At 37.1% G+C, this 22,879-nt stretch overlaps 1 protein-coding gene across 1 annotated transcript; it reads left to right on the top strand.

Moving 5' to 3' along the window:
• Nucleotides 1-21,657: 21,657 nt before the first annotated feature.
• LOC129647672 (uncharacterized) lies at nucleotides 21,658-22,402 on the top strand (the record flags this gene model as incomplete). The annotated part of the gene is made up of 1 exon (XM_055574717.1): nucleotides 21,658-22,402. A coding segment is annotated over exon 1 (687 nt), but the record flags the coding sequence as incomplete, so codon positions are not given.
• Nucleotides 22,403-22,879: the final 477 nt, after the last annotated feature.

Below are 22,879 nucleotides of genomic sequence, written 5' to 3'. Positions count from 1 at the left end.
GAAGTGACTTAGCAGCAGCAACAGCATCTTAAATGAATGGATTTTTCCAAGCACCAAAGCATAGTCTTCTAAGCACAAAGGCTTCTCATTATTTTAAAACATCTAGCTCTTGAAAATCTTTCTAAAAATAACGGTCCCCTGTTTTATAAAATAACAAATATAGAAATATTATTTATGAAAACTAATTTATAAAATTACTCTTTATTTTATTTTATAGTGGTCTGTTGTCCTTCTAAGCCTCTTGGTCATCTTCTTCCTCTTTTCTCACCCTTCCCTCTTAACAACCCCTCTCTACCTTTTTTCTCTCTCATTTCCTTCTTCTCTTTTTCCCTTTCTTTTTACTCCTACTTTTTCTCCTCATTTTCCCCTTTCTTATTTCCTCTCTTCCCTCCAGCCATGATTTTTACCCCCTCCTCCCTTCTTTCCGCTTCATCTTTCTTCCCACCATGGAGTGATTTATTTGCTCTTTCTTTAAGTGTCTTCCCACTGATCATTCCTTGTTGACTTTACCCTCGTTCTCTTTATCTATCAGTCCCTATTCATTCTGCCTCAGGTGATGACTTTAACCACTGGTGATGATTCCTCCAAGAATCACCTCAGTTGCTAATCTGGGATCTGGGCGTGAATACAATAGGGCAGAGAGAAGAAGACAACGGTAAGGGTAGTGTGGGGATGTGCAGAGAGCTGGCTCCAGGCAGCTGCCTGAAGGCTGAAGACAAAGCCCTGGCTTTGAGTTTTTCCTCTAGGAAGCTTGGTCACAGCCTGGGCCCTATCTGCCATCTAAGCCCTAGTGCCCAGAAATGGACCTGGCTCTTTGTCAGCCCACAACAGATGGTGGTTGAGTCAATTCTATCCTTTGAGGGAATGGCATCTTATCCCTAAAGAAAATGTCAATAGTGGGATCAGCTTTAGGAGAAGGTTGGTAATAGGTCCAGATTACAGTCAGTGTTGAGTTAAATAGAGTGTCTCTGTTAGGATAGACGGAGAAGGCAATGGCACCCCACTCCAGTACTCTTGCCTGGAAAATCCCCATGGACGGAGGAGCCTGGTAGGCTGCAGTCCATGGGGTCGCTAAGAGTCAGACACGACTAAGCGACTTCACTTTCACTTTTCACTTTCATGCATTGGAGAAGGAAATGGCAACCCACTCCAGTGTTCTTGCCTGGAGAATCCCAGGGACCGGGGAGCCTGGTAGGCTGCCATCTATGGGGTCACACAGAGTCGGAAATGACTGAAGTGACTTAGCAGTTAGGATAGAGTCAGATCTAAGATCTGCTTCAGGATTAACCATTCACTGGCTCATTCATCCATCAGACATTCACTGACAGCTTCTATGTTCTGTGTCTTCTCTAGATGCTGGCACCTCAAAGATAAGTAAGCTTGCCCCTGCCCTCAAAGAGAGACATAAATGCAATCAAGTGTAACAAATATTACATAAAGTTGTAGGGGACCAAAGATAGAAGTAATTATTTCTACCTGATAGAATGATTTGTTGACTATTGTCATGTTAGAGATATTTCTTCATTTCTGTTATCAAGTTGCAAAATACAGTAGTTTTACCAGGATTTATTTTCTTCTTCAAGGAATTGGAATTTAACAATGTATAACGTTTTTTCATCATATATTTCAATTCTTATTAACTCTGTTGAGTAAAAAGAAAAGACTCATCTCTGCCCTCATGGAGCTTACAATCTAGTTGGTAGAAACAGAGTCATGATTTTGCACTTATTCACATATCAGAAACTCTAATAGCTCAGCAATTAGTATAATAGAAACTGAAGTCAACTTTCCTTCATTAATGAACAGAAGATGCATTTCTATCTGCTGATTGCATTATTGGCAGAAGCACTATGGTAGCTTCTTTAATTTCTTCTTTCTTCCCTCTTTCTTTTCTTTTCTGCCTTCCTTATTTACTTCATCTTTTTTTTTTTAGGAATGAAAGATTAAGATATGTTTTTTTACCAATATATAAAAGAAACTGGTAACTCAGTATCTTCATAATCTTCTTACTAATAAAAATGGTTTCTGTTCATCGAGCACAGTTTATTCCAGAAACTGTTTTAGGCAGTTTCTTTTCTACCTTTTTAAATTCTCACAACCCTATGAGGTATCCACTACTATTACTGGTATGATTTCACTGATGAGAAGACCAAGACTGAAAAATATTAAGAAAACTATGCAAGGTCTACCAGCTTGTCAATGACAGAGACGTTACTGAGTCCAATGTACAGTAGATCTTTGCCATGCCAATATGCTGCGCTTCATATATCATTGTCTTAGGGTGGTAGCTCTTATGACTGTCTAAAGCAATTCTTTTTCATTTGTTATATTTTTTAATAGATAACTAATTGCATTTCTACATATTTACCATAATTCATTGGCTCTAAGTCTACACTGATAGCCTTATGCAACTATCATTATATGTGCCAATCAGAAAGAAAAAAAGTAAACAGTGATTCATCATTGATTATTAGTCACACCTAACTATAGAAATGTTAAAGCATGACCAGTGTCATATTATAATTCATCAAAAATATATGATGTACATAAAGAGGAAGGGGACAATATTGCACACAATCAAATTTTGGGGAGGAAGTAGAAGGATGAAGGTTGATTTAAGTAAGATCACCTGGAATGACTGGAGGTATTTGCAAAAAAGAACAAAAAGTTCTTAGCCCGAATATGTTTAACTAGAGCCGTAAATAAAATTCCAATCACATATCGCAGGTTTTAAGATTATTTACTTTATTGATAACCAATGGAACATACAGTTTTAGTAAATTATACACGGCAAAATGTTGATTGTCTTCTGGGAAGCAGTTAACTTCCTGGATGATGACTTTGAACCTTGCAAACTTGGCTTTAGGCTTTGTTGGCTTGTCTCTTTCAAGTTTACCTGTCCTGTTGGACACAGCACTTAACTCTTAGAGCAAGAGTCTGGGAACAAGGACGTGACTTTTTTGCCTCAACTGAATGCCTAGTAAGTGTTCATCTGGGCTTCCCAGGTGGCTCAGTGTTAAAGAGTCTGCCTGCCAATGCAGGAGAGATGGGTTAGATCCCTGGCTGGGGAAGATCCCCTGAGAAAGGAAACGGCAACCCCCTCCAGTATTCTTTCCTGGAAAATTCTATGGCCGGAGGAGCCTGCAGGGTTGCAGTCCATGGGATTGCAAGAGTCAGACACAACTTTGACCAAGAAGCATAATAAATTTTTACACAGGTTTTATGGTTTCTTCCTTGTGGATCCTTCCTGTCTAGTATGACCCTCAAATTCCAGCTGTGCTGACAATCTCAAGTGTTGATATTAGTTTACGCCTAGAGAAGGTCACTCTCTACCTGCATTTCTTGAACTCCCTTTCTCTGTCCTGTGGCTTAGAAAACTACCTAAAAGGTATTGATTGCCATCAGAAGTCAATAATCTCAGGTTCATCATTCTATTTTAAAAATAAAATGTAAATGTAAAATGAAAAAATTTTAAATCAAAAGCTTGAGAATAGGAGACAATGTATGTGACGATAAACATTTAGATTTTAGGCATGAGGTTTCATTAAGCATATGGTTCTTTTATCATAGTTTAAAAATGTAGCAGTCTGGATTTGACTGTTTTGAGCCCTGGACCATTTTATCTATGAAAAACTAATGTAAAAAATGTGGGTATTAAATTTTTTAATCTAAAAATTTGAGAAATGATATAGAATTCAAATGCTTAAACTCATAAACACTTCATCAGTTCTTATGCTGAGACTACTTTCCCCATTATTTTTTCAAGATGATTGACACACAGAACATTTAATGTGATTTAATTTCAGTCTGTTTCTTTTTGGCTTGCACCTGTGACTTGCGTCTGTGCAGGAGTCTTGGTCGTCTGATACTTTCAGTGTTTTGGAGGATTTTAGAAAATATTAGAATGATACAGATGTTATATTAATGTACTACTCCATACGGGGAATAACTTAAAAAATAATGTTAACCTAATATACTGGAAGACTTCTGTTAATAGTATTCTAAGTGGAATATAAATAAAAATGCTAACTGATGTCATACAGTTTATTTTGTTACCATTTAGCAATGTACATAAATAGATAAAATTTACCTTCAGAATTTCAATGCTATTTTAAGCACGTAATTATATGTTGATTTTTACTCTCAAATGTAAAAACTCAAGTTTTTATTTTGCTAAATATAGGTGTTATGAAATTCAGTTCACTTCAGTTCAGTCGCTCTGTCACGTCCGACTCTTTGCGACCCCATGAACCGCAGCACACCAGGCCTTCCTGTCCATCACCAACTCTTGGAGTTCACCCAAACTCATGTCAATCGAGTCAGTGATGCTATCCAACCATATCATCCTCTGTTGTCCCCTGCTCCTCCTGCCCTCAATCTTTCCCAGCATCAGGGTCTTTTCAAATGAGTCAGCTCTTGGCATCAGGTGGCCCAAGTATTGGAGTTTCAGCTTCAACATCAATCCTTCCAGTGAACACCCTGGACTGATCTCCTTTAGGATGGACAGGTTGGATCTCCTTGCAGTCCAAGGGACGCTCAAGAGTCTTCTCCAACACCACAGTTCAAAAGCATCAATTCTTTGGTGCCCAGCTTTCTTTATAGTCCAACTCTCACATCCATATGTGACTACTGGGAAAACCATAGCCTTGACTAGATGGACCTTTGTTGGCAAAATAGTGTCTCTGCTTTTTAACACACTGTCTAGGTTGGTCATAACTTTCCTTCGAAGGAGTAAGTGTCTTTTAATTTCATGGCTGCCGTCACCATCTGCAGTGATTTTGGAGGCTGAAAAAATAAAATCAGCCACTGTTTCCACTGTTTCCCCATCTATTTGCCATGAAGAGATGGGACCGGATGCCATGATCTTCATTTTCTGAATGTTGAGCTTTAAGCCAACTTTTTAACTGTCCTCTTTCACTTTCATCAAGAGGCTCTTTAGTTCTTCACTTTCTGCAATAAGGGTGATGTCATCTGCATATCTGAGGTTATTGATATTTCTCCTGACAATCTTGAATCCAGCTTGTGATTCTTTTAGCCCAGAGTTTCTCATAATGTACTCTGCATATAAGTTAAATAAGCACAGTGACAACATACAGCCTTGATGTACTCCTTTTCCTATTTGGAACCAGTCTGCCATTCCATGTCCATTTCTAATTGTTGCTTTCTGACCTGCATACAGGTTTCTCAAGAGGCAGGTCAGGTGGTCTGGTATTCCCATCTCTTACAGAATTTTCCACAGTTTATTGTGATCCACACAGTCGAAGGCTTTGGCATAGTCAATAAAGCAGAAATAGATGTTTTTCTGGAACTCTCTCACTTTTTTAATGATCCAGTGGATGTTGGCAATTTGATCTCTGGTTCCTCTGCCTTTTCTAAATCCTGCTTGAACATCTGGAAGTTCACGGTTCAAATATTGCTGAAGCCTGGCTTGGAGAATTTTGAGCAGTACTTTGCTAGCATGTGAGATGAGTACAATTGTGAGGTAGTTTGAGCATTCTTTGGCATTGCCTTTCTTTGGGATTGGAATGAAAACTGACCTTTTCCAGTCCTGTGGCCACTGCTGAGTTTTCCAAATTTGCTGACATATCGAGTGCAGCACTTTCACAGCATCATCTTTTAGGATTTGAAATAGCTCAACTGGAATTCCATCACCTCCACTAGCTTTGTTCATAGTGATGCTTCCTAAGGCCCAGTTGACTTCACATTCCAGGATGTCTGGCTCTAGGTCAGTGATAACACCATCATGATATCTGGGTTGTGAAACTCCTTTTTGTATAGTTCTTCTGTGTATTCTGGCCACCTCTTAATATCTTCTGCTTCTGTTAGGTCCATACCATTTATGTCCTTTATTGAGCCCTTTTTTGCATGAAATGTTCCCTTGGTATCTCTAATTTTCTTGAAGAGATCTCTAGTCTTTCCCATTCTATTGTTTTCCTTTATTTCTTTGCATTAATCACTGAGGAAGGCTTTCTTATATCTCCTTGCTATTCTTTGTGACTCTGCATTCAAATGGGTATATATTTCCTTTTCTCCTTTGCTTTTCTCTTCTCTTCTTTTCACAACTATTTGTAAGGCCTCCTCAGACAGCCATTTTGCTTTTTGCATTTCTTTTTCTTGGGGATGGTCTTGACCCCTGTCTCCTGTACAATGTCACAAACCTCCATCCATAGTTCATCAGACACTCTATCAGATCTAGTAACAAGCATTAATGGTACTTAGAACTATTAGTTTTTAATATTAAATTTAATAATTTTCATGGAAACAATTTTAGTTGCTTTGAACATACTTTTATGATCATGAACAAGCTGCTTTCTCTTTCTTATTTTCTTCATTTCTAGAACAACAGAGATTTTAAAGTTTAGGAAGTATGAGAAAACCTCAGTTCTTGTTAAAAATGTGGAGAGGTGGGAGGGGGGTTCAGGATGGGGAACACATGTACACCCGTGGCAGATGCATGTTGATGTATGGCAAAACCAATACAATATTGTAAAGTTAATAATAATAATAAAATAAATGTCAATAAAAAATGTGGAGAATCTCCGTATAGTGGGAAATGAGAAACAGATCATTCTCAACATATGTTATTCCACACAGTTTAATAAGAGAGTTATCATTATTATGTAACTGACAATGGTGATGACACTTGGTTTGCTCGATTTTGAGTTTAAATGAGTTTAAAAGGGCATTTGGGGCCCTTATTATGCATACAGCTGTGTTATTGATTTTAAATCAATGAGCTTTTAAGTAGGTTAACAAACCCAGTAGCAAATAGTTATAAGGTGCAAAATGTTGATGCTAAGATTCGAAGCAGAAACTATTACAGCATAGAGAACAGAACTAGATTTCCAAGGGCTGGATATCTCCCAAAGTTCTTTTAAAATGCTCAAGTCCCACTTACCTATGTCTCCCACTTATAACAGACTCCCAGGGGAAAAAAAGAGGCTCAGTGAATACCAAGTGCCCCTTTACAAAAGCAAAACTGAAGGGAAAAAAAGGTCAAAACTTTATTCTTCAGTTTGGAAGCAATGAGTAAAAGGGGAGACCAAGGATTTCTATTTCCTGTAAGATCTAAAATGCCAACTCACTTTGGTTAGAGCCACGCCAAGTAGATATTTTGAATTTTATGCCACTGTTGATGTTTGCCACTGTGGAACGTTAATCTTTACCTATAGACCGGATCTTTCCAACAACCTGTTATTTGAACATAACAAATGAATACTTTTGTGGGTATGTGGCAAGATTCTTGATTCCTAGAGCATCTCAGAACTCAACCTGGTCCCTATGTATAGAGGGCACTTAATAAATACTGTTCTTCATAGTCATTCTATTTTATATAAGTTTTGCCATCATTTAATATGCATTATCTGTTTAACACAATGATAATCAGTCAGTTATGTCAATTACTTTTTGCTGTCTAGCAAATTATACCCAAATATAGCTTAAAAATAACTTTGATTTACCCCCAGGATTCTGTAGATCATCAACTTTAGTGCGACAGATCTTGGTTAAGACTTTTCATATCTGTAGAGAGTTCTCAGGTTAGCAAGGGGATGGCTGAGGGCTTCACAGGTGTCTCAGCAGTAAATAATCTCCCTACAATGCAGGAGACGTGGGTTTGATCCCTGGATTGGCAAGATCCCCTGAAGAAGAAAATAACAATCCATTCCATTATGCCTGCTTGGGATATTCCATGGACAAAGAAGCTTGGTGGGGTATAGTCCATGGGGCTGCAAAGAGTCAAACACGAGTTAGTGACTAAACAGCAACAAAAAGTGGACTGGCTGGTCAAAATGGTTAGATATGACAAATTATACTTGGGGGAGCAATAATCCATGCTTTTTTTATTGCTACCAACTGAAATATATTTTGACAATTATAAATTTAACCAATAATTTCCATTTTTTTTTTTATCAACCTTACCTTCTAGTAGCAAGTCAACTGATTTTCAGATCTTCAGCCCTTTTGGGGAATTTTGATGATGCCGGCAGATGTTTAAGCTGTGTAATCCTCTGATTCAGGGACTTATATCTATAGCTCACAAGCCAAATCTAACCCACCACCTACTTGTGTAAATAGTTTTACTGGACACAAGCTACAATGGTAGAGTTGGGCGGTTGTGATAGGGAACATATGTTTTACAAATCCTAAATAATTACTACCTGCATCATAGTCTATTCAATTTCTCTTCTGAATAATGATGAACACTGACACATACTTTTAAGGCTTTCAATATGTTATTATTGTAAATAATAGCAACAATAATATAAATGATTGTTAATTACAGAGCACTTCCTTTGTCCTGGATAGTATTTTAAGTTTACTTATTTCAACTAATTTAATCTTCATAAAAATCATATGATGTACAGTTATTATTACTAGTTTACAAATGAATAAACTGAAACAGAAAAGCTACACATTTTTGATCACTGAATTTAGAATTAAATTTATGTTCCATCACTTAAAAGACATAATTTGTCTTCTACACTACTCTTCCTGCTTCATGTTATAACAGTCACCTTTCTCAGCAGTTTTAGCTATACTTTCTTTGAATTCCTAAAATATGCTGTGCTTTTAGCTTCTTTATGATCTTTATATGTGGAATTTGCTCTTTTTTAATGTTCTTTATACTACTATATCTAGATTCTCATTATTTATATCACAGCTCAAATGTCAGTTTCCCAAAGTAGTATTCCTTAACAACCCATCTAAAGAAAAAACCTTCGCCCATCTCGTTACTTCCCAAATGTTTATTTTCCATCACACTTTTCAAATCTTGCAATTTCACATTTATTTGTTTATATACCTATTTATTATCTATCTTTGTCAATATAATCTCATGAGGGCAAAAATAATTTGTACCTTATTTGCCATTTCTAACAAAGTACTTGACACATAGTAGGTGTCCAGCAAATGTTCACTGACTAATGAAGCAATAAATTGCAACATGGTATCTCAAAAACTAGAGGTTACATATGAGTAAAAGTATAGGATTTTTCTACAGTGTTTAAACATCTCACATTCACCAAGAGCTACTGTTAAAGAGATACTTCTAAGTGTGCATGAGTGTGTGTGTGTAGTATATAATATATGCAAAATAAAATATATATAGTATATATGTGCAGCACACATGCATATTTCACTGCTTCTTTTTTATTAATTTATTTATTTTAATTGGAGGCTAATTGCAATATTGCGGTGGGTTTTGCCATAAATACTCTTTTCTGAGCATGAATTACCTCTCTAACCATTAATCAACCATCCACCCAAACTCATCCATTATTCCTTTTACTATTGTAATTGTCAAGCCAATGATTTTCTGATTTAAAATCTAATGACTGCAACAAAATTTTAAAAACTAGAGTGTTTTAATGATTTCTTCTTACATTCAAAATCTGGTCCAAAATCTCTAGTATGTCATTCCTGTTGATCCTGACTTCAGGCTCCATCAGACATGAAATCCTTTACGTGCCCTGTTTTAAACTACATTATATTCATAGTACTTCTCAGTGTTATTCTCATAATTAATTAATATAATTTTATTATTAATGAAGTTAACACATCTTGTCACAAGTTTCTGATGTAAGTAACTTTACTCATATGTATAGCAGAAATTGTTAATTAGTAGCATCTACTCTTAAATCTATGTTAAGATGTTATTCATATGTATATAATTAACTTTAAAAGGAACATTTTCCAGACTTCCTTGGAAGTCCAGTGGTTGAGAATCTGGGGGATGCAGGTTTGATCCCTGATGGAGGAACTAAGATCCCACATACCATGGGGCAACTAAACCTGTGTGACACAAGACCCAGCAGGACCAAAGAAACTTTTTTACATTTTCCTTAATATACAGTAACAGTGAAAATTTTGATATATGATTTATGTATCTTACTGCAGGATATACTTGGCAGATAGTCTTTAGTTAGCTCTGTATGTTTTAATTTCTAATGTTATAAATTTAAAACATAGATAGACGTGTTTCCAGGAAAAAAAAAAAAGAAAAACTGCTGTGGGGCATTTCAAGTATTTAGCTTGTTTAGTGTCTCAACACGAGCAATGCCCTTTTTGGAACAAGTGGGTGAAAATCTTGGAGGAGTTTCAACAGGTACCACATCATTCATTCCCATTCTTTTCATGCCATAAGCTCAAGGCACTAACTAGATCATTTGGGACTATTTTTAAACTTGCATATTTATGGTTAATTCTTGACGTGTAAGAATTAAAACCTCAAAGTAAAAGCAAAACTTCGTAAGATGGAATCACAATTACAATGTTGATAAAATACATGCAAATGCTTTTGGTGATAAAAAAAAAAGAAGTGAGAATCCCCAGGTATACATCTGTCATTCGTCTCTCACAGGACTTTATTTTAGGCTTTGTTCTACTTACAACATACACAAAAATCTGAAAGTGGAGTTGGATCTTCAATATTTCATTTCCTTACTAATGTCAAGCCCTCCAATATTCCAAGATATTTATTAAAAATGCTGAAGACAGAAATTAGTAATTTATCTTAATGTTTCTAAATAGCTGACCGTTACATTGTATAGACATTAATATAGATTTATTTTTAAAAATTCTATTTTATTGACATGTACTTGATTTGCAATATTAATTTCTGCTGTTCAGTGATTTACTTATACATATATATATTATATTTCTTGTTCTTTTCAAGTATGGTTTATCACATGATATTGAATATATTTCCCTGTGCTATAGAGTAGGACCTTGTTTATCCATTCTCTATATCATTTATCCATTCTCTATATAGACAGTAGTATCTAGATGACTGATTACATTTCCTACTGATCATTAGATGTGATCTGTACGATGAGGATGACATCAGAACTTAAAAAATAAATGAATAAAAAGGAGATAGTTAATCTTATTGTATACATCTTAGGTGTTATGAATATATCAAAAATCACTATTTGACTTACTCTTTTGTGAGAAATCTTATTTTATTTTCAAGAGAAGCAGAAAAAGGTCTACATCAGAACTTCTTTACCTGTGAAGAATATAAATATCTGTCAAGCAAGGGTTTTTGTAATTTTAGTAATAATTATCTTATTCACAAAAGGGTTTAATAAATGTTTGTGGAATGAAGAAGTAAACAAACTAGTGAGCATACATATTAATGACTAATAAGATTATAAATATTGCGGAAAAGAAAAATGAAATTGAAAGCTGGACATAACAATAATTGAGACCAAAATTAAAAGATGAAGTTTATAGTTATATCACAGTAATGTACTAAAAAATTATTTTTTTAATTGCTTTTTAATCTGATAGTTTAATTATGGAATCCAGGCCATTTTCGGCAAAGTGGTGGATGTCTTCCAAAATTTTGTGCTTTGAAATTTCTAATAAGTCACTCTCTGGCAGATATATTTATGCAGTGTCATCTAGTCCTAAGAATCCACCCAATAATGTCCTGAACATTTATTTAACACCTACAAAGATTAGGTGTTAGTTACCAAGAAAGATGAAGAGGGCATTGTTTTAAATAACTCATCTAGAAGCTCAGACAGACATGTAATTGTAGCTTTTTCTCTCCTTTTTAACTTAGTTGATGCTTTTATATCATTCAAGTTTCTGCAGAGCTCTCACTCTTCAGAAAAGCAGTTTCCTTATATATGTGTGCTGCTTCACCAATGGCTAAACACAGTAATTGGGCTTCTCTGGTGGCTCAGAGGTTAAAGCTTCTGCCTGCAATGTGGGAGACCCGGGTTTGATCCCTGGGTTGGGAAGATCCCCTGGAGAAGGAAATGGTAACCCACTCCAGTATTCTTGCCTAGAGAATCCATTAATTAGTCTTTTAACTGTTTGAAAACAGCATTGTGTTTTCTTTAGAATAAATATGATAAAATCAGAAAAATGAACTTTTCTCACACAGGGCTTTAGAGTAAATAGAATGTGTATATATTTATATATACATGCATATAAGGGCTTCCCTGCTGGCTCAGATGGTAATGAATCTGCCTGCAATGCAGGAGACCCAGGGGCAATCTCTGGGTCAGGAAGATCCCCTAGAGAAGGGCATGGTGACCCTCTCCAGTACTCTTGCCCTTCTCCAAGGGATCTTTCCAACACAGGGATTGAACCCACATCTCTTACATCTCCTGCATTGGCAGGTGGGTTCTTTACCACTAGTGCCATTATTTTCTTTTGATGTTTTAGAGTTATTAAATTTTTAACCCTACAAGGATCCAAAATCTTTGATTTTCTGTACCCCGTAAATTTTGCTTGTGATCCAGACAATTTACTTCTGAGTTTGTCCCTGTCTTGTAGAATTTTTTAAAATGCAACCAACAGCTCCACAGCAAGCAACCTACACTAAGTTTCCCAACAGACTAAAGGCACAAACTCAGTCAGTACATTATCTTCATTCAAAATGACAACCGGTGACAGTTTTAAAATGTTTTATCACTGCATACCATCACTATCCTTCTAGAGTAATAGTTTTCTCAATGCCCACTGGCTGCTCATGAGGCCAGTGACACATATTTGAGGTTTTCTGCTATGGTAACATCCAATTTGTGTATAAACCGCAAAGCACAAAGCTTTACCTGCAACAATAAAACTTCAACCTCTCACAAAACAGTGGTGCAAAAATGTTATTTTCTCACACTCTCTACATACATATCCATTGAGGGTTACACCTGGCAAGAATGATGAGAAATCTGTGATTAGATTCTGGAATATTGTGCTGTGACAAAATGTTTTGTTAAATTGTAACCTCCTATGAGTTTTCACTGTAGGACTTAGGCTAAGAAATAGCCTTTATTGCAAGTCGGGGAAAAGTAAATTGGACTTAAAAGTTTCTGTTCAGAAATGGCATACATGACATTTGCAAGTGGTTAATTGGCTAAAGCAAGTCGCTTGGGATTCCCAGGTAGCCCAGTGGTAAAGAATCCACCTGCCAGTGCAGGAGACACAAGAGATGTGGGTTTGATCCCTGGATCAGGAAGATCCCTTGGAGAAAATGGCAACCTGCTCCAGTATTCATTCCCGGACAATTGCATGGACAGAGGAGCCTGGTGTGCCACCTATAGTCCATGAGGTCGCAAAAGAGTCAGACACAATTGAGTGGTTGAGCACGCATGCAGGTTACTTGCAACTCCTGTGTTTGACAAGGCAGAAATGTATACTCTGGAAGTCAGAGGAGGAAATGTTCATGACAATAATAAAGACGATCTACATTTTCTTGAAATTCACCCTTCCCCTCCATTGTCTCTCTCTCTCTTTTTTTCCCTATGGAATTCTTCCCTGGTTTGAAGGCAGTTGCTGTATGTTCTAGGATACTTCTTTAAATTTATCTTCCACAGGACTAATTGTCAATAACATTTATTCTATTATTTTTTAATTTAGTTTAAATATTGCAATTGCAATTAATACCAATGGACTTATTTCTGTTCCCTTAATTGCTTCAGTTCATAGGTGCCCAAGAAAGGCAATGCCAAAGAATGCTCAAACTACCGCACAATTGCACTCATCTCACACGCTAGTAAAGTAATGCTCAAAATTCTCCAAGCCAGGCTTCAGGAATACGTGAACCGTGAACTTCCTGATGTTCAAGCTGGTTTTAGAAAAGGCAGAGGAACCAGAGATCAAATTGCCAACATCCGCTGGATCGTCGAAAAAGCAAGAGAGTTCCAGAAAAGCATCTATTTCTACTTTATTGACTATGCCAAAGCCTTTGACTGTGTGGATCACAATCAACTGTGGAAAATTCTGAAAGAGATGGGAATACCAGACCACCTGACCTGCCTCTTGAGAAACCTATATGCAGGTCAGGAAGCAACAGTTAGAACTGGACATGGAACAACAGACTGGCTCCAAATAGGAAAAGGAGTACGTCAAGGCTGTATGTTGTCCCTGTGCTTATTTAACTTATATGCAGAGTACATCATGAGAAACGCTGGGCTGGAAGAAGCACAAGCTGGAATCAAGGTTGCCAAGAGAAATATCAATAACCTCAGATAGGCAGATGACACCACCCTTATGGCAGAAAGTGAAGAGGAACTAAAAAGTCTCTTGATGAAAGTGAAAGTGGAGAGTGAAAAAGTTGGCTTACAGCTCAACATTCATAAAACGAAGATCATGGCATCTGGTCCCATCACTTCATGGGAAATAGATGGGGAAACAGTGGAAACAGTGTCAGACTTTATTTTTGGGGGCTCCAAAATCACTGCAGATTGTGACTGCAGCCATGAAATTAAAAGACGCTTTCTCCTTGGAAGGAAAGTTATGACCAACCTAGATAGCATATTCAAAAGCAGAGACATTACTTTACCAACAAAGGTTCATCTAGTCAAGGCTATGGGTTTTCCTGTGGTCCTGTATGGATGTGAGAGTTGGACTGTGAAGAAGGCTGAGTGCCGAAGAACTGATGCCTTTGAACTGTGGTGTTGGAGAAGAGTCTTGAGAGTCCCTTGGACTGCAAGGAGATCCAACCAGTCCCTTCTGAAGGAGATCAGCCCTGGGATTTCTTTGGAAGGAATGATGCTAAAGCTGAAACTCCAGTCCTTTGGCCACCTCATGCGAAGAGTTGACTCATTGGAAAAAACTCTGATGCTGGGAGGGATTGGGGGCAGGAGGAGAAGGGGACGACAGAGGATGAGATGGCTGGATGGCATCACTGACTCTCTGGACATGAATCTGAGTGAACTCCGGGAGTTGGTGATGGACAGGGAGGCCTGGCGTGCTGCGATTCATGGGGTCGCAAAGAGTCAGACATGACTGAGCTACTGAACTGAACTGAATTGAACTGATAGGTGCCTAGTCTTATTTTATTGATGCTGTATTTCCTAGATCCTATTTAGACATAGATTTATATTTAAAATTTATTTTTTATTTCTTGAAATAACTTTTCTTAAATCAATATCTTGATCTTATCTTGTGCTGTGCTCTGTTGCTCAGTCATGTCCAACTCTTTGCAACTGCATGGACTATAGCCCACCAGTTCCTCTGTCCATGGGGATTCTCCAGGTAAGAAGGGTTGCCATGCCCTCCTCCCTGAGGCTCTTCCCAACCCAGGGATTGAACCCAGGTCTCCCACATTGCAGGCAGATTCTTTACCATCTGAGCCAGCAAGGAAGCCCAATAATACTGGAGTGACTAGCCTATCCCTTCTTCAGGAGATCTTCCCAACCCAGGAATCAAACCAAGATCACATGTATTGCAGGCAGATTCTTTACCAGCTGAGCTACCAGGGAAGTCCCTTATCTTACTTGATCTTATCTTAAATATTTGGTGATATATGGTCATTCATTTATCAAGGAAAGCCTATGTTAAGCCTGGTGTGCTGCAGTTCATAGGGTTGCAAAGAGTCAGACATGACCCAGCAGCTCAACAGCAACAACAATGCTGTCAGTACAGGTAAATGAGGTAAGCTTTCTCTGCTGTCTGTCTCTGGGTCCGACCTCTTTCTTGAATTTGAGGGTAACTGAAATCTAACTAAGATCGTGACATCCGGTCCCATCTCTTTATGGCAAATAGATGGGGAAACAATCGAAACAAAGAGAGACTTTATTTTGGGGGGTTCCAAAATCATTGCAGATGGTGACTGCAGCCATGAAATTAAAAGATGCTTCCTCCTTGGAAGAAATGCTATGACCGACCTAGATAGCATATTAAAAAGCAGAGACATTACTTTGCCAACAAAGGTCCATCTAGTCAAAGCTATGGTTTTTCCAGTAGTCATGTATGCATGTGAAAGTTGGACTATAAGGAAAGCTGAGTGCCAAAGAATTGATGCTTTTGAACTATGGTGTTGGAGAAGACTCTTGAGACAGCAAGGAGATCCAACCAATTCATCCTAAAGGAAATCAGTCCTGAATATTCATTGGAAGGACTGATGTTGATGTTGAAACTCCAATACTTTGACCACCTGATGCAAAGAACTGACTCACTGGAAAAGACCCTGATGCTGGGAAAGATTGAAAACAGGAGAAAAAGGGGATGACCAAGGATGAGATGGTTGGATGGCATCACCAACTTGATGGACATGAATTTGAGCAAGCTCCAGGAGTTGGTGATGAACAGAGAAGCCTGACATGCTGCAGCCCATGGGGTCTCAAAGAGTCGGACACGACTGAGCAACTGAACTGACTGAAATCTGTGCAAATGTGTGAGGCATACTGATATCCAAGACTCACTTTACATATAGGAAGAAGCATCTGGGCTACTCTTTTCAACTGTTAAAATAAGGAAAAATTTGCCCAGGGAAGAGAACACTTTCATGTTTTTCTTTTTCTTCTTGGCACCTTCAGATAAGACTTCAAAATTTTGTGGATTTCTCCCATTTTTATTTAGCAAAGCAGTAAGAAAACATGAAGCATTAATTGTGGAGTCCTATCCCAAGGTCACAGGTGCAAGGCCTTGCACCAAGGCCACAGAAATGGAGCCCAGAACCAAGGTTGCCTCTGGAACAGATTGAGCTCTATTGCAACCATTACCAAATGCCCCCCTGACCTTACCAGCCAGCTTCCTGACCCCAAATTAGGCAAAAATGCCCACCCCAGTAATTCTCACCCAATAATGCCCTAACCAATCACCTAATGCCACCATTACAGCAGAAATTTTCTTTATCATGAGGCTATAAAAATTGGCTACTAACCCATGAAAAGCATCATCTCTCTCTTGAGCTGACCTGCTATTCAAATAGTGTTCCTTTGATTCTCCCCATTCTGTCAGGAGGTCAGCCTGCTGAGTTAGCAGCACCCTCATTGTCTATGCTCTTTGTTCTTGGTAAACTCACTCCTTTCTGCATTACTCTGTGTCTGGAAATGTATTTCCAACCCAAGTTCAGACTGCCATGACATTAATGAAGAAAGAAGTGTGAGACATGAAGGTCTCTGTATTTTACCTTGAAAACTCAACCGGATAATATTTGGATGAGAATACTAAAACTCCCTGGCCCCTTTACTTATACTGTACAATTAAATGACTAGGCAAAGGCCCTTACTCATTCTCCCAGAACAACATGATAATTTAGGGGGCTAGATGAAAAAGCTGAGTCATTCTGTTATTGTTGGGATGGATAATTCTACCAGAGTCTGAGCCTGGTAATTTAGATGTATAGTGGTAAATAAATGACTTCTTAACTCTTGTTGACCAAATCTTTTATATATTTATTCTTTTCTCTTTATGTTTGGTATTTAAATGTCAAATTACTGTATTTACATCATTGGGTTTGTGAGTTAACAGTGAAGGTTTGGTTGAAAGGAAAAAAAAAAGGGAATTTAGAATGTTGAGGATGCAATTTCTTGCAGCAGCTAGGATAGCAAAAAATGAATGTTTAGACATAAAAATATCTTGATATCTGGCTATGGTCCTGTCTTAGATGGATTACTTTTGTGGCTCTGACTCAGACTCATGTGCTTCTCAAAATCCCTTTTCAAAGGAGATTATTCCATTTTTCTTGTTATGTACCAGATTCTTTTCTTTACCAATGGTCTGTTCCAGCTGTCATTGGCTCCACTCCATTACTGGATTATGTTTCCATTTCTTCAAATCATTCTACTCTTCTATGATTTTATGACAGTGTTCTGTTTTCTGCAGTGCTGCATATCCATATGCCTGGAACATAGTAAGCATTTAATTCATTTCACTGAATAAATTAAAAATGCACAAATCAGGAAGCTAGTTGTACATGTAATAATAAGTAGTTCCCTAAATGTGCATTTTCCAGAAGAGCAGGATCATAATTAAAACCACCTCAACATCAGTCACCAAACTCTTTGATGGTGAAGCCATTCTGTCATGCTTATTTAATTATACTGATGCTGGTCATACTGCTCTAGAAATTTGATGCCCAGATTTTGATTGATTCATGTCTTGCTGATGTACTGGGGGTTGGATTTTATCTTTGTGGATTTTTTATATTGAAGTGATTATATTTTGCCATATATTTGAAGGCATTTTGCCATATATTTGCCATATATATGTTTGCTTCCATTGTTTATAATTATCAAGTGTCTACATCTTAATTAACATTTTAATTTTAAGATAATTAATATTTACTAAATCAATAGTTGAGTTAAAACAACTAAGACAGACATAATTTAATTCTCACTTACTTTCCCAATTTATTTTTTAAGGATTTAAGATTTTCTTGGTTATAAAAAAATAAAAATACAAAATTCTCTTGATTTTTTGATTTATCCAAGGAGGAAAAAGTAAATTAATGCAACCAGCTGTTAGACACAATGTATATTGCTATAGCTAGTAACATGCCCTGCTTTTTTAGTGAAAATTTCCAAGTATATTTTTTGCCTAAACCCTAAGTCATTGCAATACAAATTGATGACTCTGTTTAAAGAAATGATTATAACTCAATATATAATTAAATCTTTTCTTTATTCATGTTCTTCATCTGTTCATACTCTCAATGGGTGCATACACATATTCAGGAACATACTGAATCATGCTTGTAAGCTTGGATGGGTAGAGTCAGAATAATATAAGATCAGTGGGCATTTAAGAAAGGACAAAACATGCTTGAATTTTATGAGCTAGGAACACAAAGATGCAGACTCCACAATAGTAAAGATTATTGTCTCTAAAGCCAGAATGCCTGGATTCAAATCCTGGCCCAATTACCTACTTAGTGTGAGACTGGGCAAGTCACTTAACTTCTCTATGTCCAAGTTAACTCATCTGTGAAATAACATCTAACAGGTAATCGTGAGGATTAAATGAGTAATATGTGTTGCTCAGAAGAGTGATTAGTACATAGCATACAATGCTACGAATTATTTTTATCACTCTGCCCAAAGGAATGTATTATGGTATTTGCAAAGAGAAGGTGATAGGTAGGTAGATAATGTCTCAAAGTTGAACTTAAGAATTATATATCCTTTTCCATGGCTATTCCAAAAATATCCATTGGTTGAACTCTGCTACACGGGTAATTCAAAATTCTTTGAATTTTTAGGGGAAAGCATAGATTAAAAAAAATATAAATACTCTAGTCAAAAATTATTGATTACTAATCTATTTGTCCCTTTCTAATGGAAACACTATTTCTTTCAGTTATCCAACCCTCAGCTAAGTAAACATCCATTATGCTTGAAAGGAAGTTGACCCCATCTTTATGAAGTGGATTTTATTTGTTTTAAAGGTGATTCTATCCTCCATTCTCTCTGCAAGTGTTTAGCAACTAAGGTTTAAGTTAATCATCCTGTAGTACTTCCCTTAATTTTCTGTTGCTGCTGCTTAGTCTCTTCAGTCATGTCTGATTCTGTGCAACCTTATGGACTGTAGTCTGCCAGGCTCCTCTGTCCACGGGATTCTCTAGGCAAGAGTACTAGAGTGGGTTGCCATGCCCTCCTCCAGGGGATCTTCCTGACCCAGGGATCAAATCCGGGTCTCCTGCATTGCAGGCAGATTCTTTACTGCTGAGCCACTAGGGAAGGGTAGTGTCTGATAAAACACCCAGGGGAGCTAAAATAGGTTTTTTTGTGGAATACTTGCCTGATGCTAAGACAGAGTCAAAATAATCATCAAAAAGATAGATAACAAGTATTGACCTGAAAGTGGATAAAAGATAACACTTGGGCCCGAAAGCCATATGGAAGTTCTTGAAAAAATTAAAATCAAGACTACCATATGATTCGGCAATTCTACTTCTGGGAATATATCCAAAGGAAACAAAAACAGTAACACAACGCATATATATGGAATTTAGAAAGATGGTAATGATAACCCTGTATACGAGACAGCAAAAGAGACACTGATGTATAGAACAGTCTTTTGGACTCTGTGGGAGAGGGAGAGGATGGGCTGATTTGGGAGCATGGCATTGAAATATGTATAATATCATATATGAAACGAGTCGCCAGTCCAGGTTCGATGCATGATACTGGATGCTTGGGGCTGGTGCACTGGGACTACCCAGAGGGATGGTATGGGGAGGGAGGAAGGAGGAAGGTTCAGGATGGGGAACACATGTATACCTGTGGCAGATTCATTTTGATATATGGCAAGACCAATACAATATTGTAAAGTTAAATAAAATAAAATTTTTAAAAAAAAGGAAAAAAAAAAAAAACCAGTAACACAAAAAGCTGTAGTTCCATGTTCATAGCAGCATTATTTATAATAGCTAAGACATAGAAACAACTTAAGTGTCCATCAATAGATGAACGGATAAGAAGTTGGATATACACACACACATATTTACAGATACAATACATATAAAATATACATTATGTTCACATATAAATACCTACATAATATATATTATATATATATATTATTCAGCCATAAAATAAGGAAATCTTAGCATTTGCAACAACATGAATGGAACTTGAAGGCATTATGCTAAGTGAAATAAGTCAGAGAAAGACAAATACTGTATTAACTCATAAGTATAATCTAAAAAAATAAAAAACAAAGCCAAAAAAACCTCACTAAACTCATTGAGAAAGAGAGAAGATTTGTGGTGAAAAAAGATATGGAATGGGGGGGGAATTAAAAGAAGAGACCAAAAAGTACAAAATTCAATTGTAAGATAAATAAGTGTTAGGTATGTATGTACAACATGATGACCATAGTTAACACTGCTGTGTTATGTATAAGAAAATTGCTGAGAGTAGATCCTAAGAGTTCTCATCACAGTTTTTTTCTTTTCTTTTTATCCTATCTGTATGATATGATGGATGTTAACTAAACCTATTTTATGGTGGTGATAGTTTTATGATGTATGTAAGTCAAATAAGTATGTTGTACACCTTAAACTTACACATGTTTAAGTATGTCAATTATTTCTCAGTAAAACTGGAAAAAAAGAACTGATGAAAGTTTATTACATTCCTCTATACTTTCCTGTGTATAAAAATGCAGCATAGAATTACCACAACCCTCCTGCTACTGTCATGAAGATGAAGGGGACACATGGAGAGGAGAGAGCAGAGAGAATAAAGGAAGTCAATCTAGACCCCTTACAGAATGACAACAGATTATTGACTTAGCTATAGACTTTTCCAGTTATGTGTTGTAAGGTAACACTTTCTGTCTTCAAATTTGTTTTCTAATTTTGTTTATCGCAACTGACAGTACCAATGTACATACACATTCATATGCACTCTGTGCATTTATGTTTCAGAAGAAAATCTGTGATAGTTTTCATTTGATGACAAATAACAGAAAACCCAAGCAAAAACAGGCTTATTATGATATAAAAATCAATCAGATCACATATTTGGAAGTTAAGTGGCATGGTGTACAGAGGACTAGCTTAATCAACCATCAATAAGATGGCTGACAGGGCTCCACACTTTATACTTTATACATGTATACTTTAGACTTTATACATGTCATGATATCAAGCATAACAATAATGTCTTTCTTTCAAATAAACTGAAACTTCTTTATTTAGGGGCATTCATTGAGCATTCACTTGTGTTTTATTGATATTATAGTTTCACCTCCTGGAGAGTGCTAATTTACTTATTAAACTTCAATCAGTTCTTGACAAGGGGAATGGAAGGGCTATGACTAACTTTAACTATAAGCCAAAGTAAAACCCAATTGCATATACTGAAAAAAACACAGTATATACTAAACTACTTTCAATTCAAAAAAGTTAATAGTGGCTAGAGAAAAGGAAAGATATAAGCATGTGAATGCAGAGTTCCAAAGAATAGCAAGGAGAGATAAGAAAGCCTTCCTCAGCCATCAATGCAAAGAAATAGAGGAAAACAACAGAATGGGAAAGACTAGAGATCTCTTCAAGAAAATTAGAGATACCAAGGGAACATTTCATGCAAAGATGGGCTCGATAAAGGACAGAAATGGTATGGACCTAACAGAAGCAGAAGATATTAAGAAGAGGTGGCAAGAATACACAGAAAAACTATACAAAAAAGATCTTCATGACCCAGATAATCATGATGGTGTGATCACTCATCTAGAGCCAGACATTCTGGAATGTGAAGTCAAGTGGGCCTTAGAAAGCATCACTATGAACAAAGCTAGTGGAGGTGATGGAATTCCAGTGGAGCTATTTCAAATCCTGAAAGATGATGCTGTGAAAGTGCTGCACTCAATATGCCAGCAAATTTGGAAAACTGAGCAGTGGCCACAGGACTGGAAAAGGTCAGTTTTCATTCCAATCCCAAAGAAAGGCAATGCCAAAGAATGCTCAAACTACTGCACAATTGCACTCATCTCACATGCTAGTAAAGTAATGCTCAAAATTCTGCAAGTCAGGCTTCAGCAATACGTGAACCGTGATCTTCCAGATATTCAAGCTGGTTTTAGAAAAGGCAGAGGAACCAGAGATCAAATTGCCAACATCCGCTGGATCATAGAAAAAGCAAGAGAGTTCCAGAAAAGCATCTATTTCTGCTTTATTGACTATGCCAAAGCCTTTGACTGTGTGGATCACAATAAAATAGGGAAAATTCTGAAAGAGATGGGAATACCAGACCACCTGACCTGCCTCTTGAGAAATCTGTGTGCAGGTCAGGAACCAACAGTTAGAACTGGACATAGAACAATAGACTGGTTCCAAATAGGAAAAGGAGTACATCAAGGCTGTATGTTGTCACTGTGCTTATTTAACTTATATGCAGAGTACATCATGAGAAACGCTGGACTGGAAGAAACACAAGCTGAAATCAAGATTGCCCGGAGAAGTATCAGTAACCTTAGATATGCAGATGACACCACCCTTATGGCAGAAAGTGAAGAGGAACTAAAAAGCTTCTTGATGAAAGTGAAAGAGGAGAGTGAAAAAGTTGGCTTAATGCTCAACATTCAGAAAACGAAGATCATGGCATCTGGTCCCATCACTTCATGGGAAATAGATGGGGAAACAGTGGAAACAGTGTCAGACTTTATTTTTTGGGCTCCAAAATCACTGCAGATG

Source organism: Bubalus kerabau, chromosome 3 (assembly GCF_029407905.1).
Source record: "Bubalus kerabau isolate K-KA32 ecotype Philippines breed swamp buffalo chromosome 3, PCC_UOA_SB_1v2, whole genome shotgun sequence".
In the NCBI taxonomy this organism is placed as follows: domain Eukaryota; kingdom Metazoa; phylum Chordata; class Mammalia; order Artiodactyla; family Bovidae; genus Bubalus; species Bubalus kerabau.
This window is presented reverse-complemented; position numbering and strand designations above follow the sequence as displayed.